The sequence below is a fragment of the Grus americana genome, chromosome 2 (assembly GCF_028858705.1).
Source record: "Grus americana isolate bGruAme1 chromosome 2, bGruAme1.mat, whole genome shotgun sequence".
Classification (NCBI taxonomy): domain Eukaryota; kingdom Metazoa; phylum Chordata; class Aves; order Gruiformes; family Gruidae; genus Grus; species Grus americana.
In genome coordinates, this window is record NC_072853.1 from 96,952,339 (window position 1) to 96,980,029 (window position 27,691).

Genomic DNA, 27,691 nt, shown 5'->3' on the forward strand with positions numbered 1-27,691 from the left:
AAATTGGAACGAAATGAGTAAAGTAGAAATGAATCATGGTCCTTGTCTCCACGGGAGAAGAGAGAGAAGTCTGTGTTGGAAACGGAAGACATAAGTAATCATGGAGGGGAACATTATACAGCACTGCCGTTTTTCTGCCCTTTCCACCAATACGTGCGGGGTTTTGGGGGGTTTTAGGTGAGGTACGTTAAAAGATTCCCACACAAGAAACCCGTGCTTCTCAAGAGACTGGCTGCTCTTAAAAACTGACAGAGGACCCAGGTCCTCTTCAGCATCAATTTGGAATTTTCTATAAAAACTAAAAAGGATCCTTTTTTTCATAATCAGTGAACGTTTCTGTAGATTTCTGTGACAGAAAGTTGGTCTTTCTATTAGAGCATCTCTGTGATAACAGCATTTTGCATGTTTAAGACACTGAAACAGCTGCTAAAATAGCATATAACCAGTAAATTAAAGTACATCAGTGGGAGGTAGATAGTAGTTTGACCACCTGTGTTAGACTATCTTAACTCTGTACGTAAACATTTGTGTTAAAAAAAGGGAGGTGGGTGGAAGCCAGACGTATTTGGTCTTGTGTTAGTTTATGCTTTTGTGAATATACAATATAACGCTATTTCACTGTAGTTTGGATAACAACATGGGCCAAATATTTCTGGGATCTTTTTCCTTTGTCTTTTCATTCTTGAAAATTAAATCTGGAAAGAATACTTAGTATTTAGGATTGAAAGATCAGGCACTTAAAGATTGCATTATTCTGGGAATATTTATGTGGTATTTGGCTTATTGTATGTATTCTGTATTTTCCACTACTCTTTTCTTCTTAAATTGTAAATGTCACCTTGTTACGCTTTGTTTGCAGTGGAAACAAAAGCAATTCATGTGCCAGGTAGTGTATAGGAATTACAACATGGCTGAGTTGCAATTACTAGAATAGGCTCAACTTCTGATACTTCTCATCCAGAACGTCTTCTCCTTTCACCTTGTGTGAAGGCTGTTAAAACATGCAGGGTGAAATTTCTTTCCTCCTACACACAGGCAGAGCTGTCATGTATGCTTTGGTAGAACTGCTCAGATATTTGAAAATCCAGCCCAAATCAATCAGAGGGTGCACGGAAGCGTATAGGGATTGGTGTAGTACTTGCAGCCTGCGTGGATTCCTAGGGGTTTGAAGCGAATAGGAAGATGCTTTTCCTCTTGTCTATGTTAACTGCTCATCAGCCACATTCCTCATCAGGTGGGAAGTAAAGACGATGTTTGAGACTATAGGCGAGGACTGGATGCCAGAATGATGTCACCCTTCAATGTATGCAATGACCAGTGCAATTCATCAGTCATTTTAAGTCAGCCAGTGAAGTCATTCTTCTTGCCAAGAATTCACAAGCTTGCAGCATTGAATTTTATAATGAGTAGAAAACATAAGGCCAGACTTTTTTTCTCTCATCATTTTATTCACGTATCAATATGAGCAAATGCATTAAGTGTGCCAGCTACGTGGGTAGAACAGTTTATAAATACAGCAGTAATAATTGCTGGCTAATTGGATCATTCCTTCATTGTTGCCCATTTTATAAATGTCCTAGACTTGGAAGGAGTAGATTTTAATTGGCAAATGTTGGAGGAACTTGTCCTCCTTTAAAAAAAAAAAAGTTCCTTAATTAATAATCAAGGGAAATGGAGAAACATATTTTTCTTCTGCTAGACAACTGGTACGCTTTTTCTTGTAATTTGGTCTGGCAGCGGGAATTAACTGTGGAGTCCTACTTTGGAAGGGTTCTGGAGCCCCTGTTAATAACCTAACCAAAGTGGGAGCAGCCAATTTTCACACTGAAACAGGTCTGGTTTTCGAAGAATATTAGCAATCAGAAATGTTACTGGTTAGCATCCTCCCTCCCCCTGCCCTGCCGTGGTAGACACCGGGCAGATAGAGCTGGGGATGCGCTACTGAAACTTGAACATTGGGGGAAAATCACGAATAACTAGTTGTGCACTACAGCTTCCCCCCTTTTTGTCAAATTGTGGGGGGCAGCGTAGCATGCAGCTGCGGAGCCCCATCTGTACAGTCCAGATGTTGTGTTGAGGGCAGAGGAGTGAAGCAAATGAGTTTGATTGCAAGCAACTTCTTCTCTGTCGAAGGCTACCTGTGAGCCAAGACAAGTCACCTTCACTTCCCTGAAGAAGGAAGAGGCATCTCCTACTGTAGATTCAGAGCACTCCTGGTTTCTTACAGTGCCATAATCTACTTAAAGATTTGCCAGTCCGCACATAGTCAATGTGTAGTAGAGAAGTTGTTTAGTAAAAGATATTTCATTTCATGTATCTTAACACTTTTCTTGTAAATCAGTTATAATTGTGGCTTTTATGATGCTTTTATTCATCATAACTTACAGGTTTGAATGGCATATGAAAGATACTAATTTTAATGATATGCGTATCTCATTTTCTTTCAGCGAGCATTAAATAGAAAAAAATTGACTGCAACTGAATTCAGCAATAAGGAAAACTCTGAGTCAAGCACTGAGCACGATAAAGAAAACTCCTTTATCAAAACAGAACCAAGAAGAGTTAAAATATTTGATGGAGGGCAAGTATTGTACTTTCATATACTAGATATCGTTGGGAAGATATTTTTTCCTTGATTCTAGACTTTGCAGAGGTGTTGCTTCCTGTTTGATTTATTTTAAACAACGGTTCCCGTACTGTGGTCTGTGTATGTTGGTTTATGTTTCGAAGAAAAATGGAAAGTCATCAGAAGCATGGAGCCATGAGAGTTACGAGGAGGGGTAATGAAATAAAGAACAGTAGGCAGTGCAAGTCATTTTTTTTTTCCCTAAAGGACGAACATTAATCAGCAGTAAAGGCAGCTAGATACAGCCATAGATGTAAATTCTTTTCCTATACTTCTTTTACGTGATAAATAATACCTATTCTGCAGTAAGGTTGTGTAACTGTAGCTGGAGACGATATAGTCCAGGGGCTAAGCAGCAGACTGCGGTACAGTCTCTGCCTGGCAGTTTGCTGTGGCGTACACAGGCTGGAGAACTCCTGATTTGAAAAATGCCGTGGAAATATTTACTGAGAGTCATCATCCATTCACTGTAATAGTTCACATTGGTTGCCCGATATGAATAACAGTTGCTTTAGCCACAGTGTTGTGCCACGTACAAGATCTTATAATTATAAGACAGATTATTTTTTTTACGTAGAAAAGTGCCAGTGACACTTCTGAAAATGTTGAGCATGAATGGTGCGTATTTTATTATTCTCGTAATTGGTGGCGGGCTCTAGGGCTTTCCATGTGTTGGTTCCCAGGTGGAATCCAGTCTAGGCCAGCAGTTAAGCCATTACCAGCTGCCCAGGTACAGCATTGCTACGTGTCTCTGCTCAGATGCAGACGTTGCAGGGACCAGGTCACAAAAGCTAAGCACAACCTTTGGCATCCTTGAGCAGAGATACAAAGGATTTAATTGACTCTGAGTGACTTTTTCCATCTAGAGATAGTCCCAGTAGGCTGAGTCCAGAGCATGTTGATAGGGAATTTTAGACTTTCCCACTGTCGTAACTAACGTTGTTCCTTTTCTGCATGCAACGCAGGGCCTCAGAGAGGCTCTTTTAAAGCTCTTTTAAAGTCCCCGAACCCAATTCCAAGAACTGACACTTCTAAAAAGTGTTCCTGTGTTGCGAAGAGGAAATTTGAAATCTTGAAATGCTTAGTATCAAATGGTACCTTTGTTAAAAAAGATATGCCGTTATTCCTAAACAAGTCTGTGATTACCTAGTGAAAAATCTAGATCCGAGCTGAATAAATGCCTAAGTTGAGCAGAAAAAGAGCATGACTGGTTTTGTCAGTCATTCCTTTTCATATATAATTTTTAAAATTCTGGCAGATTATGGTTTCTGACTACAATCATTGTTCCATCACAACTAATTGCCTTACTCTTATGGTACTGTTACTAGGTACAAGTCAAATGAAGACTATGTGTATGTTCGGGGGAGAGGGAGAGGGAAGTATATCTGTGAAGAATGTGGAATACGTTGCAAGAAACCCAGCATGCTGAAGAAGCACATTCGCACACATACCGATGTCCGTCCTTACCATTGCAATTACTGCAACTTTTCCTTCAAAACTAAAGGTAGGGGCACTTTTCAGTGTACATTTCTCCCCTTTTTTCTTTCTACTTGAAAATATAATTATTTGCTTCTCACATTTGGCTGTTCATAAGCTAAAGAAGTTGCGTCTCTGTGGAGTTTTATTGTCTAATGCTTCAAATATTTGTAGTTTCCGATTTCCTTCTTTTCTTTTGTCTTCTGTATGTTTATTCAGATAATCACATCTTTACATGAAGGAATTGTGTGGCATGCCACAGTAGGTGAGAAGTTGGAGTGGAAGAGGGTAATCATATGGGAGCGTGATGAAAGTTAGGTGAAGATAAGTGAGCTGGTTAGCTGCTCATCCTAGGTTGGGATGGGAACACAGAATTTTAAGTCCCTAGGAGTGATCTTTTGGAGGTGTGACATTGACATATATTGTAGTCCTACTGGCACTCAACTAATTGCCCTGGGAAAGAAATTGGCCTTTATTAAATTACTATATTAAAATGTTTTTTATACCCTTGAAGGATGAGGTTCACTTTCCACTTGACCTTCTAAGAGCCAAAGATGGACCCCTACTTTTTAAAGCCTGTTTACTCCAGATACTTAAATGCATCCTGTTTGCAGCAGGCGGTATATTAAACAGTGGTAGATCCAGAACTCAAAATAAGTGAAACAGACAGGAGAAGTTCACAGCCAAAATACTTTAAGCGAAAAACCTCTAAGCAGTAACATTTTTCTTGGCTTTAAACATCATTTAGCAATAATCCCCGCCCCAGCTGTAACCTCAGGAACATTTGTGTTTTTAGTGGGTTCAAGACTACTCAGTGGTTGGGTGGAAAACTTCCAAGAAATAACCCAGTGCTGCAGAAAGTGGGATGGATAGTCTTTAGATGTGTCAAAACCTATCGCTGCATCCTGACACACTGGATCATCATGTTGGCTTTAAGATGAAATGCCGGAGTGTGAACCCAATAAATTCTGATTATGGTTTTTGCAGAGTAGGCGTGCTGGCCAAGTTCAAGTTAATTAAGTTCTGCCCCTTTGAAATTCTCCCTGGTTTCAGTCGTAGCAGATACTTGCGTTCGCTTCCTTTTCTGCAGTTGCTACGCCCAGCTGTTGCCATTACTGCTGGCAGAGTCAGTCACCCGGTTGGGTGCTTGATGGTTGGTAAACCACCCTTCACGAAAGGAAGTCCGTGCAGTATGTAAAGCTGGGAAGTTTGCTCTTTGTGAGTCAATATAGTCATAGAGCTTCATAACAGTTATTGCAACATTTGAGGTGAATTCCTAGCTTTGTTTCGAAGCAGGAATAAAGTACTCCATAACCATAAAAGAGTCACCATTTCACCCACTGTAGTTTCTCCCATTGAAATACCTCAAACAGTTTTTGAGAGACACGAGGAAGTGTAAGTATAAAGTAAGCAGTTACTTGTCGTAGTACACATTTCACAGATACCATAATTTACAGATCTCTGATCTACCCATAGTCCTTTCTTGATAATATTTGCCATATTTTCTTTTCAGAGGAAGAAGGGAGAGCACCCTGTGGGGCCTCTCAGCAGTTATGCATTCACTTTTGAGATTCAGATCAACTATGTTCATGCTCTGATTTTGAATAAAATTAATCTGTTTGTTTAGGTTAGCAGTGAAAATGATTACACTAAAAATAGAATCCATCAAATACTGAAAGAGCTGCAAGACACAAACTTTAGTTTCACACGGTAGTTTTCTGTCAACATGACTTTGAAGACTGAATCAGCCTTTTTTATACTTCACCATAAACAAATGAGGCATCTTTTGCACCAATGCAAAATATGTCGTCATCTAGGATTTCCGTCCTATTCTATTTTATCTCAATAAAGAACTTTATGAAAGGTAGCCAGAGAGCTAGTAGCATTCAGGATGGTGAATCAGCTGCAGCCCTTGACAGCTTGCATTGAGGGGCAAGGATCGATCAAGTGTGAAATCAGATTATACAGGTGGTTATAAATGTAGCTGAATAAGATAGAGACATATTGAGTGTATATTTGTATACATTTGTATAGTCACAGAGCAGTTAATTTTTTTCATTTTTTCTTAAGGAAATTTAACAAAACATATGAAGTCAAAGGCACATAGCAAGAAATGCATGGACTTGGGAGTCTCAGTAGGCTTAATAGATGACCAGGATGGAGAAGAAGAATTTGGTAAGAAATTAAAATCTTCTTTCTTTACTGCATTTTTGTATTTATTTTGTCATCCCAATTTCTTCCCCTTTCTTTTCCAAAGCTTTTAAATTCTTATACAGGGAATAGATACAGAGATAAAAATCTTAGAAGCTAGTCCAAGGGAGTAAGAAATACTGGAAAAACCTTCACTAAAAGAAATGACAAGCATATGCTAAAGATAAATTGCTGCTGAATTCTTCACAAAGTGTTATGCAGTTTAACTTTATCAGTTTCACCGATAAATATGATGACTGAAATTAGCAGAAAAACAGCTGTTTGCCTAGAAAAAAAATGTAGTCAAACGTAGTGTTTCTTTGAAAATAGTTCTGCATGAAATTGTCAAAGTTTTGGGATACACATTTCATAAAAATTATATCACTAACATGCCACCCGAATCACAAGTATGCTGCTGAGTGCTTTGCAAGAAAGCTAATCATCTTCCAGTGTAGAGCTCTGTCCTCCTTCACAAATAATTGGGCACAAAACAGCAGATAGAGATCATTTAGAAATTATGAACATTTTTCATCTTGACCTGTTCTACTTCTCCATTAGTGATGAGAGTGTTATCAGAATGAATGTATTTGCCAATAATTGGAATTCTGCACTTCCTGCATCCCGAGACAGCTCCGCTGAAGAGGAGATGAGATCAAGGACAGTCAAAGAGGGCCAGACCAGGTTCACGGGGGTTTGGCTCAGTGTAGTGAGAAAGATGTAGCTGCCCCAGACGCAGTGAGATTTAGACCAAGATTGTACGTTAGGACTCTGTTTGGGATCTTGGCATGTCTCGGTGCAGTGCTGGCATTTTCTCCTTCCTCCCGTTTCTCAGCAGGGCGATGAGTCCTGTTGCCTTGACTTGCTGTATTTTTTTTCCTTCAGTGGAATAGTTTATTAGATTGCGGGTGAGGTTTTGAGAAAAGAAAGCAATGGGGATCTTTATTTAAACAGTAAAGGGCAAGAAAGATGAATGCACTTGCTCCCATATGACAACCGCTAGCAGAATAAGCGAATCGGCTTGAATCTAATTCTAAATAATGCTGGGAATATGACTCAGCTGGTATGATTCAGTAGTGCGCTAGGTACAAAGAAACCTGCATTTTCCCTTTTTTGGCATTCTTCGATATATTCCTTTTTAGTAAGCTAAAAACATGTCCCCCTTTGCAACTTGAGGTACCAAATAAATAATGCAGAAGATAAGCGGCAGTACAAATTACTGTCCTTTTCTCACAGAGGAACAGTTTGCATTAACATTTTCAGCGTTTACGTGACAGGAAAATCATCACTTTTTAAAGCAACGTTCTGTAGCTTTCGACATTTTATTTAGTCTTTTAAACTACAGCTGAACAGGTATTTCCATTTACTAGGAACTGAAAACATTTTATTGATTGATAAATTGATAGTCCCAATTGCGTACATTAAAAATTGCACTTGTGGTTATAATGTAATGGGAAATGTTTCAGATGTTAACAGAATTATCAGTAACACCCGGTAGAAGCCAGCCATTTCAAACATTTGTTGAAAGATTGCTTTCCTTTGGCTTTAAGACTATTTACTTGAGAGTGAGAGAGAAAGAGACTCTCTCTTTTTACGTATCACGTACAGGTGTGTGTAACCATAGTATAAATATATTATATGTTCCCTGAAATATGTTCTTTGCTTCAGCACAGTAATTACTTAACAAATTAAATACTCTATTTTGGAAAAACCAAGCAAGATAAATATTCAACAGGATTTGCTACATAATCGTTGAAATTCTTCCAGAAATTTAATTTTAAGACTGCAATGCCTTTTTTTAATTTTTTTTTTTTTCCTTTTTTTTTCCCCCCCAAAAATGGAGCAGGTACCACTTCTTTCTTTAGCTAGAGAACTCCAAACGAAAAAACAACTTGGTGATAAAATCCCTACCTTCTCTAAACGATCTGGCTCAGGTACCCATAGCAAAACCAGCTGTGCAGCACAAAGCTCAGCACAAAAGCCCACGATAAACACACGTTTGCTGCAGCCAAACCAGTCCAGCCTCTCCGGTTGCTGCAGAACACAGTGCATTTACAATTATCCATGTAAATTCAATGAGTAACTGTACACTTTAAAAATGTGATTTCATCTCCCAGAGCACCTAGCCACACTTGAAGGTATTTCTCATGATTCTTCTGAAACTTGCTTGTTGGCCCATTTTTAAGGCAAGTTTCAAAAGGGGAAGGAAAAAAAAAAAAAAAAGGAAAAAAGTGTGAAGTATTCGCATACGTGCTTTTGCAAATGTAGGTGGTTCTGCTGCCCTCTCTGAAATCCTGTACCTGCTAACTTTTTTGGTACATTTGAATGTGATTGAATGTATTTATTTTTTTGAGGTGTCTAGGCAGTCTCAGTTAACAAAGCGGCTCCGACCACCTCTTTGGGTGCCCCTTACCCAGGGCGGTGGAGCAGAGCTCGCGTTCGGGGCAGCACCCCTCGTGCCAGGTCTGGGCTCTGGGGGCAGCCCTGCCAGCAGCACATCACCTGCCAAGGACAACGTGACGGGCCCTGGGTATTGAGCTGCGCTCGTGGCGTGGCGTCTTTGGCCCTTTCACCCTTCCTCCCTCTGACGTGCGTTGCTGGCGGGTTTGTGTCAGGTATCCTTTTGGGGCTTGAAAAAAATGATGTCTTAAAACACGTACCTTTTTTTTTTTTTAGTTGCCTGGTTGTTAAAAATGATCTTTGCCTTAGAGAGTGGTCTGCCCAGTCCCATCTCTTCCCTCAGTTGGAAGGCAGTGTGAGATGCTGTGGAGGAAGGTGCAGAAAATCTGATAAGAAATAATTATGACCTCAGAAAAGAAGTTTCTTCTTCCCATAGGCCGTGTGAGATTGGCCGGTTTCCAGACCCGTAGAATGTCTGTCTGTCTCTAATTTGTTATCTGAACATTTGGAATACTGATTATTCTTATGGCAATAGCAGTACAGATGAATAGTGCATGCAGATTGAATAAGGAGTGCAAAATTGTGCACAATCCTGAATGCAGGCATGCGCGCGCACGCAGGCACGCACACACAGAGCCTGTTTTTTCCGTAATCTGAGAAGCTGAAATTTTGTTGTGCTGTAGCATCTAGGGAAAAAAGAGAGAGATGCTCTCTAGCTGTCTGAGACTATATGCGATCAGAGCTTTTAACATAGCATTCTTTGTATTTGGACTTGTCATCATTTGGGTATTAGTAAATTTCTGGCCTGGCTTTTTGTATTCAAAACCATTCCCTCATCCATTTATCTTTCATCTTCTGCTCTGTTGAATGTTCTTGTCACCAAAATACAGGGTTACAATGTAAGGAATGTTAATATCTGAATTAAATTGTCAGACGAGGTGAACTGTTTAGTGTGACGGACTGCAACTGGGGATATCCTCTTTGGCCATGTTGACCCAACGTTTTGCTATGCAGTCTTAAAAATAACAATAATTTGTCTTCAAATTAAAACAGTTATGAACTTTAAACCTGTAATATTTCATATGTAAGCTAATGTATGAGTGGTATGGTACGCCTGAGTAAACGCGCAGTTATTTAATATAATTATTTAATAATGAAATCAGTAGATGGGCAGAACTTATTTAAATGGTCTCTGTGGAGAAATTTTATCCCAAAACATTCATTACTTTACCAGTGAAAAGTCCTAATTGTAAGTTTCAGATATGTATTTATACACACACACACACATATATATATAAAACCACTTTTGCTTTCTGCAGTATTAAATAAACCCTCCTAAAGATTCAATGGTTCTAAGTTAATTAGCTATATATTACTTATAGTAGGTCTTAAGTGAGTTTCCATGGCTCTTCATTAGCTTAATCATGACTCAGTCTGTGTTTTCACTGCACCTACATTTAAGGAGTGAAAATAAATGAAAATCCTTGCGATAATATCCTCCTTTTGCAAAGAGAATGGAAGGCCGGTTCTGTATAACTAACAAGAAATATTTTTTATATATATATTTTTTTTAATCAGTGTCTAGTCTTCAACTAGATGTACATTAAGCATGCTGGAGCCCTACACCTACAGCCTGGGATAGACCACCTAGTGCTAGGGTTGATTGACAATATACAGGTTACTCAGGAAGGCTTAGGTGTAAATCATCTCTTTAAACAGAGGTTACTCTTACTTTTTTGGTTCATTTTACTTTGTTACTTACCATACTCTTAGGAATGAAAGTTAAAAGCCTATAGGTTGGGGTATTTTTTCTCATTTCTGAGGAGCAGTGGCTGTTACCAGTGTGAATTTAACCCAGTAGATGTCACTGTGAGTCCTGTTTGATGGTGATGAGCAGTGGACAGTAGCTGCAGCAAGACTGAAGTCAGTCAAGTCAAGGCTATGAACAGGCTTAGAAAGACGGGAAGACGGCAAGTTTGGGTATAGATGCTAGCGTTGTTTCACAGTACTTTGTTTTACCCTTTTTAAAATTTATTGGAATGGTTGTGGAATGCTCTATTACAAGACTAATATAACGAGTGAAAGGCAAGTCTCAGCTTGTAATTGTTCAGAAAAATAGAGTGCATTGATGATACACAGACATTACTTTCAAGTTTATGATAATATAATGATGAACTAAAAATACTTCTGCCTTCATTGCCATAGTATATAAATTTTTTTCTTCAGTTTGGTGGAGAATATATAATGTAGAACAGATGCTTCATTTTTGAATGCTTTTATGTAGATATCAATCCATAACTGAAGATACTTCCACAATTTGAGACGATAAATACTGCTTTGTGTTACTCAGAGGCTAAAAGTCAATAAATTTGGTAAATTTAAATTTAGATGGGGATAGTGACAGACCAACAGAAACTTAGTAGACTATGTCTTTTAATCTGTATAAGTAGAGCTAATAGCAGTTCTATAGTTATCTACATAACTGTCTGTTTGCGTAGGAATGTGTAACATTTTAGCAGTCTGGACTTATATTTTCAGGTCTTTCTTCTCCTCCTGCCAATGAAAGAAGGAAAATGAATATTTTGCTCTTTATGTGAAAATCTATCTAGAAATCTAAGTTATAAGCCATTGAACTTTATCACTGGCTTTGGTGCAGAAATTGCCAAGTCTGTAGCTGGGCCTGATAAGTCAGGTCATGTGATGGACTAATTGGTGATAATATCTCAATTAAAATTAAAAGCTCTAAGTTGAGATTCTGAAGAACCTTTCTTTTATTACTTTGCAGTGTGGTCAGAATTAGGTGGCCATTGTTAAAACTATGTACAGTAAGGATTCCTGTAGGTAAAACTTTTAAAATAAAGAACTTCAAAGTACATAGGGAGACCTATTTCAGTCACCTAATTCATAGCATCACAACTGGAAAAAGCAGTGTGAAGGCTTATCAGCCCCAGGCGCTTCACTAATGGACATATTAGGATGTTGATAATTCCAACTAATGCTATTGTGCTAAAGAACTTGAAGCTTTTTCTTTCCCGCTTTGCTTTTGGGTAAAATGTGAGTATAACAGAGACTTCGCCAACAAGCTCATCAACACCACAAACACAATACAGAGCTGATTAACTGAGGACTGACAACAAAATAAATGAAGGACTAAGATGATTTTTGCCTTTGATTTGTATACACTTACTTCAGTACATAGGATTAAACCCTCAGTTTTGTTAAATATAATTATAGCTGGCATGCGAGCAAAATCCCCAATCAAAAGCTGCATCCGCACTTCTATTATACCTTTATTTCCAGCTCTTCCTAATTTTTGCAGAGTTCAGGTCCGTAGCCAAGAGTTCCGCTTTCTCCTGTGAAGTCCAGGACAAAGAAAGACTCTTTCTAAGGGTTTAAAAGAGAAGATTGCAGCAGTTGACAGAGGATGAGAGACATTCCCTACTCATCCAAAAACACTCTGTATAAAAAATTAAGGCAATCTTGAACAGTCTTTCTGTTAAAATGGTGAGAGCTACAAATTTGGAAGAGAAGTAGCTTTCATAAAGCCTTCACTTAATAGCGTGAAACTTTTTTCCTTTTTTCTTCTTCTTTTCTTTTTTTTTAAAAACTGTGAACTTTCATGGCAAAAGCCGTTTCCCCATATGCTAGTGGCCTTTAAATTTACGACACATCCTTCATTCTAAAATATCCCACACTGCTTTACAACCTCGTACAAAGTTAAACGCAGAAGTAATTTTGTTCCCTTTGGAAATTGAGTCAGTTCTAGTTTTATACATATATATATATATATATATATATATATCAGCTACATAAGCATATGGTTATAATTGTGCATAGTTTAAGATAGGAAGCAAAGAATTAATTTTTCCCCAATTAAAACTGCAAGGGAACTTTAGTAGGCAGCGTACAATTACCAGAAGGGACAGGGGCCAACACTACTTCGTTAACAAGACAGTGCTTAGAAAAGCGTCTTTCACCACAAGGAGTGGTCACAGTCTCAGCTTGATGCCTCATTCAGAGAAGACCCATAACCTGCCTGGGTTTTCTGCCACTTAAAACTCTGGCATCGGATCCTCTTGCAACTTCGCTGATTTACAGCAATGCTTAGCAAGATCACTAATTATGAAAGCTTGGGCACCTCTTGTTTCAGCAAACACGCAGGTATAAAAGCCAGAGCAGGAGCGTTCCTTTATGCATTTGCCAGAGCGAGCGAGTCAGGAATGGGTTTTTTCTCATCTGACGTTTCGAAGTGGTGTGGGAGGAAGGGAACCACATTCATCGCTGTCACCTCGCCTACACGGCAGGCTCTGGCTCCAGGTAACCACACTTAAACAGAAGCTGGCAAATGCACAAAGGGTGGAGGTAAACAGGGAAACAATAGAGGGAAATGATATCCCACGGAGTCCTGCATGTAAGGAATCTGTCCCTCGCACGCGGTTCTCCTTTCCCTTTCCATGGTTTTATTCTAGAAGGTCGAGACGTACGCAGAAAATTTCTACATAAGCAGCATTTGCTAGTAAATCCTGTTGTGATTTTAAATGTTGATTTGAAAGAAAGATAGTTCCTTATTATAAATCACGGCATTGTTTGAGCATATGTTTTCCTTGCTTTACAAATGTGACAAGTCAGTCTAATCACTTCAGGTAGTTTCTCTTGCCAGTGGAGACAGTCATTCATGATTGACATCAACATTTATAGAAAATATGATTCATGTGGAGAGAGGGAGAAAAAAAGAAAAGAAACAGTAGGATTTCCCAGAGAATAGTTACATGATGTTGGTAAATAGACCAAAATTAAGAGGGAGTCCAGACTGAAACCTGAGATTTTGCAATGCCCCATGCATTATTTAAAGAGTTGCAGGAAATGCACGGGTCACCCTTTAGATGTAACACATGGAGAAGTCTTTGAGATCTGTTACAGAGGCACTGAGGGAAGTTATTTCCATTCAGAAATGTAACATATGTAGAGGTTCTAACATTTTAGATTTGTTTGCTTTGCAAATTAATGATGAAGAAACATTGTTTGTGTGAAGAAGAGAAATGACAGCAGTATATAGAAAAAAAAAAATTGACTCCATGTGGTTTTGTTAATAATATTTTTAACAATCCTACTTATCATATTTTTGGAATGGACCTTACTGAATTAATTTTCCTACTAAAATGTATTTTCTTTTTTGAACAGCTTTGTCTGTAGATGAGAATTATAAATGAAGACTATTTAAAATTATAAAAAAATATATTTTTTAGCATTGTTCCAATGACCTGGAGGATTTAGGGTATTTTTAATAACATCTCAGCTTTGTGCCTGCTGTATTAAATGTATAAAATCTATAGTTTCTATATTTAGTTAATGTACAAATTACTGTGTAGGCAAAGAGGGGCAAAGTCATTATAGAGAGATTTTTTCAAAGAAGCTATTAGTCTCCTTCCTAATTGCACTGCTCATTTGAAACCATAAAGGCTTATAATGGTGGGTAACTTATTGAGAGGTAGCTCAATTAAACCCATTTATTTTACCTGGAGTTCAGGACGCTTGTTTTGGTTTTGGTAACGTAGCAGCCTAAAGCATTGGTAGTACACTCAAATTTTTTTAAAGGTCTGATTTTTTTCAGAATCATTTGTTTTGATGATAAGTTGCTGTAGATTTCCTTAGAACAGGATCTCTGAGATTTTAACTAAGCAGCCATCGTTGGTTTTGCAGAGCCAAATGATTTTTACGCTGATATTTTTTTTGGAGAGCTCAACAGACAGACCTTTAATCGAATATAAAATATTAGTGCATCCAGAGCATTTTATCTTTTATAAAATATGATCCCAGACAGTCTGGCTTGGAATCAGATACAGCAGATGGGATTTTCTGTCTCTTTACTAAAGACGATTCTTTCTTTCCAAGTTATGACATAAAAGAAGGTGAAAAGCTGCAGTAGAGCTGTATTTTGTAGAGAAATTTACCACTAGACAGCAGTTTGGATTTAAGACTTGAAGTCAGGAGGGCTTCTTCATGTGAGCAAAGTTTCATGCATAGGTAAGTTTTGATAGGATTGGGGCTTTCTTGCCTCCTAGGACATCTTGGGTGATTTGTTAATAAACCTTTCCAAACATAAGCAAAGTGAAGAAATCTGGTAAGGTCTAATTTTGGTCTCTTCTGCCTGTTAACGAGACAGATTCCTGACTAACAGCCTCCAGTCTTTCTGTTTGCATCCTTCAAAAACCTTTGCAGCAGTGATTCACGTTGGGTACAAGGACACCCACTTCTGCATCAGAACCAGCTAGAGAATATCCCACCGCTAAGGTTGGCAGACCAGCTTCATATGTTGTCACTGGGAACTTAATGAACCGGGAATCTGCTCGCTTCTCCCCAAGTGAAAGAGTGAGGGGTGACTTTGAGCAAGTGGTTATAAATGGCTGAAAACAGCCAAATCTAGAAGGTTAAAAACCACACAGAAGCAGAAGGTGAAAGATTACATATCTGTGTAATTATGTACCCTAGAAAATAAAAATAAAAATTAAAATCTTCCCCGTTCCTTTGATGCAATGGAATGTGACTGAAAAATGTACGTGACGTGGGGTTTTTCGGTGTTTCTAATTACTCCTTCTCACCTCCTTCCCAGTCAGTCCAGGACTTCCATTGGCTTACCTTCTAATCCCCACTTTTGCAGGTGAGAAGCAAAGATTTGGCTATGATCGGTCAGGATATGATGTGGAGGAGTCTGACGGTGCGGATGAAGATGAAAATGACAATGAAGATGATGATGAAGACAGCCAGGCTGAGTCAGTCCTATCCACAACCCCCTCGGTGACAGCCAGCCCCCAGCATCACCCCTCTCGACACGGCCTGCAGGACGCCGCCAGCGCTGATGAAGACATCAGACTTCCAGACTGTTTTGCTGGGGCTCACACGGACTCTATGGATGGTCTGCCAAAAGTGCTGCTGACGAAGATGACCGTCCTTAGTGCGGTGCAGTCGGTTAGCAGGACCTCCAGGTCACCAGCAGAAATCACCCATCAGGAAGCACATGAGGATAAAACCCAGGAGAGAGGACCAGGTCTCCGTAGCGCTAGTGCGGCACTGGCAGACGTCGCTCCTACATCTCCAGGTCGCCAGATGTCTGTGGATTACCCCGATCCAGAAGCAACCTTGGGCCACTCCTTAGTATCAACTGCAGCTCTTACAAAGGTAGGAGTGTTTGAGGAATGTCTGACTCTGGGAGAGAGAGTGGGGTTTTAAGTCCTCCTCTTAAAGATCTTTTTGAAGATTTTTTTCCAAAGATCAAAATGTTTGCCTTTCCCTTAATTCTTCAAGTTGTTGGCTGATGAGTCTTTAAGAAGAGTTGAAAGTAATCAAAGCACAGATGTGTAGGACTGTAGAAACAGTGATGTTGTAGGAGCACTGCTTTTCAGATTCTTAGTTTTGATTGTATTCTCGCTGAAAGGATTAATTATAATATGGTTGTTTCAGCTGAAGTTTGGAGCTGGTACATTGCATTTCAAATAAGGATATAACAGATATGTAGAATGAACATACGGTGGTGGTTATGAAGTTTTCAGAAGAAAGTGATAGGATTCAGAAGTCATTTTACTCTGAAACGCGACAATAGAGTCGTCGGTAATTCTCAAGGGAAATTAATCTAGTCCCAAAGGTTTTGCCTTATCACTATAAAAAAATTGTGCAATTGCTTATCTCTCCTTCAAATATGCTTAGTAGTAGAATTAGAAAGAGCACCAGATGTTCAAGGAAACTAGGAGATTGCCCTTGCACAATAACAAAAGGAGACACGAGCGCAGAACTGAGAACTGAGTTCCCAGTGCTCTCAGTTTTTCTCCAAGCTGAAAGAACATTTTGACCTGAAAAGGATCAATTTTACCCATCCCTATTCTAGACACACGGCTGTTCAGAGCATGCAGAAAGATGAGGTCGGTCTGTGTGCAAGGCTGCAGGAGCATTCAGTAATTTTGGCGACTATTGTCTTTAGAAGGAAATCACAGAGGGGAACTGGCAGGTGTTCAGCTTTTTACAATTCAGCAATATTTTAATGGGCTGTAATGGGGATGGTATAAGTCACATACATGATTGACCCTAAGGATATCTCTTGAAAGTTTTTAGTTCTTACTGCAGACCATGAAGCCATTAGAGCTTTCCAGAATAATGCTCAGAAAAATGTGATGCAAAATGTAGTTTAAATGAAGGAGTAGTTACTGCCTTCTGTGTGATGATTGCAATATTTACAAATAGTATATGCATGCAGTTATAGGAAAATAAGCAGCAGGAAATTTTCAAAAGCATAAACAGTAAGTAAAAATTTAATTCTAGTTTAAGTACTTACTGGCTTCTTTTTTCTTTGAAAAGCTGTATTACTGGATTTATTTTTTACAAAATTTAAGATAATAAACTGTTGACAATGAGAAACAGTAACAATTATTCCTGCATTTCATTGTTTGACACAGGTTCACTCCTACTTGTAAGAACTGAGTGTCAATATGGCAAATGTAAATTGGAGAGATTTTGTAGTATGACAGAGAATAAAATGTAGTGGTCTCTGATCACTGTATATACCTGCCACAAAAGAGGTAGGATCTTAATATTTGGATTTTCGGTTTCAGTTGTTGCCAATAGATACCAGAAAGACATTTGACTGAGTTTACTTCCTCATCGAACAGAACCACTCAAGAAAATATTCACACAATTAAAAATGTTGAAGGTCTTCATTTATATAGCTCTAATAATTGGCTACATTAATATATATATATTAAAAAAAAAAGGCATGTAAGTAATACCCTTTCAGACTACCTCCTCCTTTCCCAGATCAAAAGAAGTGCCAGCCACGTGCCTGATGATCTACAGTCTATTGTGAATAGTTGTGGATCCCACTTCTTGCGTCAAGACAAGGGGTCGAGACAGCTCAGGAAGGCTGTATGTTCCTTCAAAAGCATCCATACCAGTTTATCAGGATTTCTTGTGAGGTGTCAGACAGGACTTAATTCTGAGAAAGATATTGGCTTCCTTCTCACACCCATCTTCCCATTTAGATAGCTCAGCACTGTATAGTCAGTAAATCATATTCTCCTTTAACCAATACATTTCCTACCAGCAATTTTCAAAAGCATTTCTGTTAGCGTTTCAGTTTTGTGCCTGCTCTAGAGATCTCTTGAGAGTTTGGTCAAAGCCGCAGAGTTACAGTTTAGGACTATGTAAACTAAATAAGGTTGCACCACTCCTTATGTGTTATGAATATGCCTAAAACCAAAAGCTGCTGCAAGATTGCAATTGCAGTTTAAGACTTCTTATTTTAGGTGTTTTTAGGAAAGGAGTTGCCAGCCTTGGTCAGTAACACAGTTTATATAAGAAGGGAGCATGTAAATACAATTATTAGTCCAGGTCTGTGCACCAAATGACAGCGAGCTGAGGCGGCAGTGGGATGTGGGTCCCACGTCTCACTCCAGTATCTGCCCATCACCTCTGCCTCTGTGGGCGCTGTAGTTGTCATCCATCTCTTGTCATTGCTTATCACCCGTCTTCCAGGCTAGAAGCCCCTACGGACAAATGTGCCAGAGGCTGTAATGTCACCAGGAGAGGAACCCAGTGCATCAAAAATGCCAGCTTATGTTTATTTAACCTTCTTGCCTGAGGTGATTTCCACAGAAAACTGTTCTCCAAAGCCTTCTCCCTCCTTAAAAAACACATACAAAGGATATTCAGCAATGTTTCTGCGTACTAGTGTTCAAGAGAAATTAGCCAGGGTAATTAGGAGAGGAAAATTCAATTACTGGGCAAGGAAGAAGTTGGAAAAAGAAAGGAAGGAAATTAGTTCATTGTTCTGGCTGGGCAGTATATACTGTGAACCAGTTTCTTGTTGTTTTTTCTTAAAAGGCAGTGTGGGAAGCACTCCTAGCTACCTCGCGTTTTCATTTCACTGGAGGATAGTGGCGGCCGCCGCATTAACATGCCCGTGTTGTTCTCTTCTAGAGCACACCCTCCGTCAGCTCTCCCTCCTCGCCGGTGGACCACAGCATGCAGACAACGGCGCCATCCCCCTATGCCGAAATCCCAGAGAAGCTGTCCGGGTGCCCGCAGCACGCCGCCGAGCTGAGGGCTCCCCAGACTCACCTCTTCAGCCACCTTCCCCTGCACTCGCAGCGGCAAGCCAAGGCACCCTACGGCACGGTACCGGTCGGGGGGATTCAGGTGGTCCCCGCCGGCCTGGCCACCTACTCCACCTTCGTTCCCATCCAGGCGGGACCGGTGCAGCTCACTATCCCTGCCGTTAGCGTGATTCACAGAACTACCAGCGCCCTCGGTGAGACGGGCGGCGCGGCCGCCCCAAATCCTGTGGGACTCGCCGAGGTGAACAGCGTGGTGCCGTGCATTCCCATAGGCCAGGTGAGCGTGCCGGGCATCCAGGGCCTCGGTGCGCCCAGCCTGCAGCCTCTGCCCCCGCTTGGCATGGAGACGGTGAACATCTTGGGCCTGGCAAACACAAACATCGCCCCACAGATGCGCCCTTCGGGAATTACCCTAAATGCCGTGGGCCTCCAGGTTTTGACCGCCGGCACGGCCCCGCAGGGCAGCCCCAACCCGCAGGCCCACATTCCCGGCTTGCAGATACTGAACATCGCCCTGCCGACCCTCATCCCCTCCGTCAGCCCGGTCGGCGCCGACACGCAAGGAGCCTCCGAGGCGCCCGCCTCGAGCGGCAAAGCCTGTGAGGCCCAGCTGGAGGTCGGCCAGGCCAGCAGAGCCACTTCTCCTCAGGCGGCGGCCAGTGGCCAGCGGTTCGGCGGGAAGAGCCATCCCGAGCCTGCCCCGCTGACCGACTACGAGCGGCCCGACGGTGTGGGGAAAGCAGGTCCCGAAAAGACTGAGGTCGCGAACCCCGCCAAGCCAAAGCGCGACATCCCTTCCCTGCAGGTGAAGAGGGCTGCCCCGGCAGAGCTCCGCTCCAAGGCGAATCCCGATGCTTTAACCAAGTCCCCGGTCCACCGAACTGTCTCCCCGGACAGACAGGTACACAGGGCAGCCGCCTTGCCCCGGCGGCAAAACACGGTGCAGTTTAGCGATGGCAGCAGTGACGATGAGGATAGACTTGTAATAGCAACCTAGTTTTTGTTTTTTCATTGTGTTGGGTTTTTTTGGGGGGGAGGGGCGGGTTTTATAACACTTACAGGTTTCTTGCAAACCTTCCTTTCCTTAAAGCACATTTTTCTGACACAAACCCATTACTAATCTTCGTGCAATCATGAACTCTTGACCAATAATTGTTGTTTCTTGTCAGCTCCAGCCATTTTTGTACATGTTGTATAGACGATTGTGCCTTTTTGGAGTTTTATGTTTAGAAACCTGTACAGATTGTTGAATATATATATATAAAATATATATATATAAAATATGTATATTAAAACCAGGTAGTTGCTTGTGTTTAGTAAGTAAGCATCTTATGTCAGATAAATAAAGGATTAAATTATATGTTGCACTGTTAAATGTAAATTTTTATGGCTGTGGGACAAAGTTTCTGTGTACAGATCTAGTATGTAAAACTCCATATTTATTGTATCCATATTAGTCTTGGAAAAGGGTCTGTCCATCTTTCTTGTGTAAGACGGTAGCTTTACACTTCAAAGAGAAATACAGTATCTGTGTTATGAAATATTACAGTAAAATTTTGTTTACTGACTTTACCATTGCTTATGTTGTGCCTTCTTGATGCAGCCCGGTAGTTGGAGAGGCGCTTGACTCCTTCCTCTTAGTACCCTTCCAGCTGCGTTCAGCTTGAAAGGACCCAGTGGTGGTGTATGCCCCCGTGGTTTCACCTGCCATGAGAGAGAGAGAGTATGCTCTTCAGGCTTACTTGGAGCAAAACCTTCCATTTCGTAACATCCGGCGATGGCAAAGTGGGGAGGGAGTCCTTCAGCTTTTTGTAGAGTGAGCGTCCATCCAATCTCGTGTTTTTAAACACTTCCTAATTAAAATTTGAAGACTTCCCTGAGGGAAAATAGAAAAAGGGTCAAGATGAAATATTTTTTTATTTGTAACCTTGAACTATAAAACCACTTTTTATTGACATTAAAATATTGTTACGCAAGAAAGGAATAACTCTTTGTGTGTTCTTAATTGCAAAATCCACCATACAGTTGGTGAAAAGCCGCTGCTGTAATGAGGATTTGGCATTACCAATTACCATCAGCTTCTTAGGAGACTGCATTTCAGGTGATCTTCATTTACAGGTAGACAAAGCAAATTTCTCCCTAAATATGGCTTTGTCTTATTCATGCAGGGGAAAAAAAAGGGACTAGAGGTCTTGCACATACAATTAATGTGCCCTTATATCAACAAACTCATCATTATGGACATTCAAGACATGAATGGATCCCAGAGTAATGAAATTTAATAAAATTCTGTTTGCACATAGTGAAAACAATTTGAAGTTACCAATAAATTTTTAAGGTGTTCAGTACTTCAAGAGACAAGTCTCACATGTTACAGGGCTACGCATTCCTGAAAGTTTCAAATTAACCTGGGATTCATGCTGTAGTTTTTAAATAGAGTTGTTTTTCTGCCGTGTCCTTATATCACATTCATACAGAAGTTTATAAAACCATTTTTAACAACTAAATTCCAGTAGAAAACTGGAAGCTGTAAATTGAAAGCATGATCACCTTTATGGAAATAACAAGGATGAGCACACATATAAAACAACTGGAAGAAAAGGGTGGGAAGCAAGTCTGGGGAAAAAAAAAAAACACCACCAAAAAACAGGAGTGAACCGGAATGTGAGCTGTGTTGCGTTGTTCACAGAGCAACACCTGTTTTCAGCTCAGAGAAGTAATTCATACCTTGTACTCCTCGTATTCAAGAACAGCAATATCCTAGATCCATTTTTAACTTTACATCAGCTTTTGTACTGATTGTACTCGCATTGTACTCATTACATTATTCCATTACGGTGTGTGGTAAAACTGTAGGCGATGTTGAGTGAGCTTTATTAACTTTCAGAAAGAGCACTTCAGTACCAGAAAATCATTTACGTTACTGTGATTATCAGCCAGTTGTACTAATCCAGCAATTAGAAACACCCGTACTAGAAAGGAGAAATTACTCTCGGCTCAAGACATGAATGTTGGTATAATTTCTTACTGTGCAGAGCCCCTCTGAGGGCCTGAACACCTGAACCACGAAGCACTCTCAACTCACATTGAACTTAATGAGAGTTAAGAGTACTCGGCACCCCGCAGCGTCAGACTTCAAATTTGTGTCTTACGTGCAACCACTGTGTACAATGTCACTGTGCATTTGTATGTTCTCTTTATAAACCTGTAGTGATGTCAACGTGTCTTATATCGTTATCATCTATACTGAAGGTGAAAATACCTGCACCAGCCAAAGTTTTTGGAAGAAGAAACATTGCTGCATTACATATATTTTGAGAGCCTGAAACTTTTGCTAGTGGAATCAGGTGAAGGTTTATTGTTAATGAACTCAAGAAACTTTGAATTAGTTTTAGCTTCTTTAAAATGGACACTTTACCGGTACACTAGAACTATGCTAATTAATTTGAGTGTATTTGTACACTCATGACAAAAAAAAAAAAAAAGATGACTGGATCAAATAGGTTTACAGCAAAGTAAAACTATCTCCAAAATTTTAAATGCTATCACAAGTATTACTATTTCTCTGAATTTTATAAGGAAGCAGTGAGTAAGAAATTGCTGTTCCACATGCCCCGAATTCCTGAAATCCATTTAGAAACTCCAGAGATTTACTATATACACATCTTAAATACTTACTCAACTGGCAATTTGTGGTATGCTCATATTCTAAGGATTAATTCCAGGAAGCCACTAACTTAACAGAAAATTCACCCCATGAATCAGATGATCTACATGTGACTCTCTTCTATTCTAGGTGTTTTGAAGACATGAAGGTCAAGAGACAGAAGCAGTTTCTTGAAGAATAAGAATGACAAGATGACAGATATGTCAAAAAAGAGGAATGTTATGACGTGTGTCATTTGGTAAGTTAACAGCAGGACAATAGAGGGAAAGGACCAAGAGAATGGGCAGTGATTGAGAATGAGCAATCACCACACTTAGCCAGGCAAAGCCGGTGAGCCGTATTTGCAGCAGGATCTCTACTAAGTGAAAAGGATAGTGGGTAGTTGAAGATATATCTAACGTTGTATCGAATGGGAGTTGGGAGGAAATGACACTTTTCTAGAAGATAGATGTTTGTGGTCCTGAGCACTGTACTGTTTCCCTTCCCATGTTTCCAAATGGATATTCCTTGAGGTGCCTCTAACAACTTGTGCAACAGAAAAAAAAACCCCAGCAAAACAACAAGGAGTGTGACCAGACCTGAGAGAAGGTTAAAATCCATAACTCTGTTAGTGTCTTATCAGTTTAATTTTAATCATGCATGTAACCCACATCTACACCATACGTCAGCATACATGCCTGTGAGCACTGTGTTAGCAATTATGTTTTCATTCTGAATTAATTATTTTTATTTTAAATTGTGTGGTTGCTTTTTTCTCGTGTCCAATGGGAAAATTGCACTCCCCTTGCCACAAGGTTTGTTCTGTTCAAGTTAGTAGCAAACATCTCATAGGTTTGCCAGTGCAGGATCAGGCTGCTCTTCAGATGGTGTAAATTATCGCAGCTGAATTGGAGTAAATAGCACTGGGGCTGTGTACTCAGGGATCAATTTTTAACGACTCTGTCAGACACCCTCTGGCAAATCCAGCACAGCTGTTTAAACATTAAAAGGCCAGGGCAAGTGTTGTTCCTCAGTGTACCCAGGCACAGTCTGTCATCTTCACACAACCTATTCTCAACAAGAGGGTGCAAGCAGGTGCTAGCTAAAGGCTGGGTACAAATACAGCTACAGTGAGGACATGGCATGGTAAACTTTTGTGAGACCCATGCAGATGCTTCCCTGTTATCTGCCAAAAGCCCTCACTAGGGAAAAAAAAAATAAAATCAACCAGTAGCCTGTAGCTCTCTTCTTTCAACTCAGACCCCGATTGATTTCTCATTGCAATACGTGATGTTTGCTGGTGATGTGGGTATCTGATTTTGAAGGTGGTGTGATTCCCTGCTGTCTATGGAACAATATTGGGTTTGGAATGTGGACTCTATTAAATGTGTCTACGTTCCCAGTCTGGGCTTTAATAACCTACCTGTCGCTTCTGAGGACAAGACCTAAACCAGAGACAGCTGCTTTTGCTGTAACTGGCCTCAGATCTCTTGATCTGTAGCATTACATCCCCAGATGCAATACCCAACTTCTGGGCCATAGCTGAAAGAAACAAACTTATTAGGTTCAGGGATGCCCTGCCCTGCATCGACTGGGGCAGCCGTTCACACTTTTCCTCCTTTCACTTCTCAAGTAACTTGCTGTAGTTTCGGGTTGCTGTAAATGATGCCCTGAGGCTAGAGCAGCCCACAGTTGGTCCGTATCAGCCCATCCCCTGCCAGAAAGTCTGACAGCAGTGTTTTGCATACAAGCAAATTCAAATGCACATCCCATGTGTTTCATCTCAGACAATATACTTAGGCTGAACACAGCCTGGCCCACCCCAAAAACAAAGATATACCATAAAACAAAGACATACCATGCTTTACACTTAGCTAAACATGCTCTATGGGTTCTTTTAGAGATTTATCTCGCCTTGAGTTAACTGACGTGTATGTTAAACAGAGTATAAAATGAATTTGTCACTATACAGCTTATTCCAGAAGCCCTCATTTTTTGCAAGATAATACTCACTAAGGTTTTATAAACACTTTAGTTTAAACCTGTAAACTGCCTTTCAAACATGTGTTTAACATGGGGATGGTTTCATCAAAACAGGATAAAAAATGCTCGCTTTTAGCATGAGTAACTTGCCAAAAGCCAGAAAAACCAAACAATCTACAAGTAAGAGTGCTTGCTCAAGATAGCCTTCAGCTGATTTATCTGACAGGCCACTGCTTCTGCTACTTTTGAAATATCCTCCGAGACCAGTTACATCTCGCAGCAGGGAATCCGTACCTTGCTTTCATGGTTTATAATATGAACAATAGATGTCATCCAGCTTAGATGACTGTTGTGGTCAGTCTCTAGTTGTGAATGTTAACTTATGAATATCTTATAAAAAAAAAACATGTCTAAAATTGTCTTTCCATGTCTTAAGGAATTGCCCTTTGTTTGTAAGGGGTCTCAGCACCTAGAAATGGTCATTTTTAGTGATACATAAAACACGAGAGACTGACACCACATAGAAACCATTTATGGCTTATATTGTTGAGGATGAGACCACTGTCTTAGGTCTAGACACTGGATTGCTAACTCTATTGCTGGCTTAGGATGAAAAACAAGCTACTTTAAAATACTTCAAATTGATTATTAGGTAATTTTATGTGGAATGTCTGTGGGTGGATGAGCGAACAGCAACAAGGATGTAACAACATGTAATTAATTGATTTGATGTTCATGTTCCATTCCAGAAATGCTGAATCAAAGAAAAACCCCTTATGGCAAAGATATTGCTGGTGTTAAGTTTGTCCCTCCACTTCTCCTCTCTATACTGCCCACACTACTCAAAGTGTTAGGAGGTGCCTGGTGATTTTCATATATTCCATGTAAGATCTAAGGAAACCATGCTGGCTGAAAGATGGCAAGGCTTTACATTCCTAAGGTTCAGTCATGGAAAGAAAACTTGTCCTAAGATGAGTCAATTAGCTAGGCATGCTTAGTTTTCTTTGGTAATAGTAGGCTTGTTTTCCCCAATAAGGTCAAATGTTAAGGCCTGTTTGGTTTTGCGGCTGTACTCTTTAGTGTATTTTAAATCCATTACCATGCATGAGGCATTTGTGCTGGAAACAGGCCATCAGAAGGCTGTTTGTGAAGTCAAATACCCCTAGCATTTCCTCTTTCTGTTAACTTAACATCCCTTTGGGCTTCAGAACTTCCATTTGCAGGTCAGTCAGGTCTAAGGTGCTTTGGTGTTGGTACCTAAATACCTTACAGTTGGATTCCTCCTTCTGAGAAACAAAACATTTGACATAGGTGACAGTTGTGTCTCATAAACAGCAGTTCTCTAATAAAATCATTGACCGTTAAGAGTCGTTCCTCACCCCATCAGCTCGCTGCTTCCAGGTGGAAGTGAGTTCGCAGCCAACTTGTTGGCACAGGGCTTGTCCCCATCCCAGCAGCGGCGGCAGCCCCCATTTTTGTGAGGGGCTTTCCCCAGGACGCCTGTGCGAGGCAGGAGTGATCGTTGGATGAGCACATGCAGCCAGGGACCAGCGTGGAGGGAGCATCACCGCGATCCACAGGAGAGCACAGGGCCGTGGCATGCCAGCAGGGATTTTGCTCAGCGCCGGGCCTCGTGCAGGTGCAGATTTTGAAACAGGAGTTAGGCACCATCAACAGGACCTACCCTGACCTGAAGCGGATAAGCGGAAAGCCACCATCCTGAGACTTCCCCCTTCCCATCCCTTATGACCAAGGCATATGAAGTCAAAATGAAGGATTAAAAGGCACTTTTTGACAGAAGCTTTTGAGAAATCAGAAGGAATTTTGACATAAGCCAAAAGTGTCCATTTGAAGAGAAAATTGGTACAGCTCTGTTCCCACTAATACTCAAAAACTCTCCAGCCAGAGCTGCTGCCCTTCTGGCACCCAGCTCTCCTCCACAGGATCTAACAACAAGGTAGTTTGCTTCTGTGAGGCTCTCCGTGCCTCAGGCACACTGTGAGCGGAGACATCACATCCTTTATACAACACAATCACAAGGGCTTCATTCTGAAAACATGAGTGTGAGGAAAAGGAGATGGTGATGTCTGCTTCTTACACACTCGGCCACCGCTACTGCCGCTCAGCCCGAGAGGCGCAAGGAAGGATGCAGGCACCATCCTCTCCTGGGAGGCTGAAGCACACTGGCGCTGCACCAGCGCTCTCCTTGTCAGCCAGGGACCATGTAGCAAGGGAGGTGACTCCCCTCAGTTGCCCCCGCACGCCAGGACCTTCATCAGTTACTCCTCTGTCCGGGAGGCTGCCCCAAGCTCCGGTGCTGTTGCCTAGGCCAGCTGCAGGCACCCGCTGGCAGAAGCGAGGCCAAGATACAAGAAAGAGAGAGAGAGACCAGGCGGCAAGACAGAGCCAGCCGGGGAGGGCACGGCGCTGTAAGCGGGCTGTTAGGGTGTTGGGGCGCAGGAAGGCAGTGTCCTGTATTTCAGCCCTGTTACCCAGCGTTAGGTGTGTCCCTGGTTTGCAAAAACAGCCTAGGAGGCAGAACAGAAGCAAATGTTGAAACAGTGTCTCTTTGCAAAACAGAAGTCATGTTTTCATCTGAACACCAGACAGTTTTGCTCCACCAAGAAATCAAGTGGGTGGTGCAGAAACCATTTTTGACACTTAGAGGTTTAAATTGTGTTTCTCTCTTTCTTTGTTTATTCCCATACCTATAATCATCTGTGACTCTTTCTTATTTACAGTGTTTCAGAGCAAGAGCTCACACACCTAACGCTGATTAATTCTGCTGGACTGGGTAACTGGCTCCCCTGTGGATATCCTGTTTTCCTGTGAATCATCGTTCCTCCTTGAGACATCCTCCAACTCAGATCAAAGATCCAAAATGTATTAGATATGAAGACATCAGACAGATCAAACAGATTAGAAAAGACACACACAAAGAAATGCATCCCAGCTTCTCTCTCCTGCCCTGCTGAAAATTGGCATGGTGAACACAATCCTAAGCACTTGTTATAAAAGAAACAGTAGACAGAAAAAAAAGGAGATTTTAAAAAAAAAGAGAGACTTTGGAAATTTAGTTTATCCAGAGTCTTCTACAAATTACCCTTTCTAAGTATTTGCACTTTTGTACTTACTTAGTTCTCCCTTCCAGTTGGAAACTCTTCAGGCTAGATCCTCATCTGATGGAAAATGACATCCGTAAGCTTCAGCAAGAGCTGCACTACCTGCATCAGCAGAGGACTTGGTACTAGCCATTGAAGTATTGAGCCTTGC

At 40.8% G+C, this 27,691-nt stretch overlaps 1 protein-coding gene across 11 annotated transcripts in view; it reads left to right on the forward strand.

The window, feature by feature from the left end:
* HIVEP1 (HIVEP zinc finger 1) overlaps positions 1-27,452 on the forward strand; it is a 125,103-nt gene extending 97,651 nt beyond the window's left edge. For 9 of the 11 annotated variants that reach the window (XM_054816075.1, XM_054816076.1, XM_054816074.1 and 6 more), the window contains 5 exons: positions 2,448-2,581; positions 3,955-4,130; positions 6,173-6,277; positions 15,348-15,865; positions 18,653-20,377. In XM_054816075.1, coding sequence (XP_054672050.1) covers positions 2,448-2,581; positions 3,955-4,130; positions 6,173-6,277; positions 15,348-15,865; positions 18,653-19,786 — 2,067 coding nt within the window. In that variant the 3' untranslated portion in view covers positions 19,787-20,377. Of the gene's footprint in view, positions 1-2,447; positions 2,582-3,954; positions 4,131-6,172; positions 6,278-15,347; positions 15,866-18,652; positions 20,378-22,585; positions 22,703-27,159 lie in introns of those variants that run through there. The other 2 variants (XR_008575800.1, XM_054816084.1) reach the window with 2 other exon arrangements.
* The last annotated feature ends 239 nt before the right edge of the window (positions 27,453-27,691 follow it).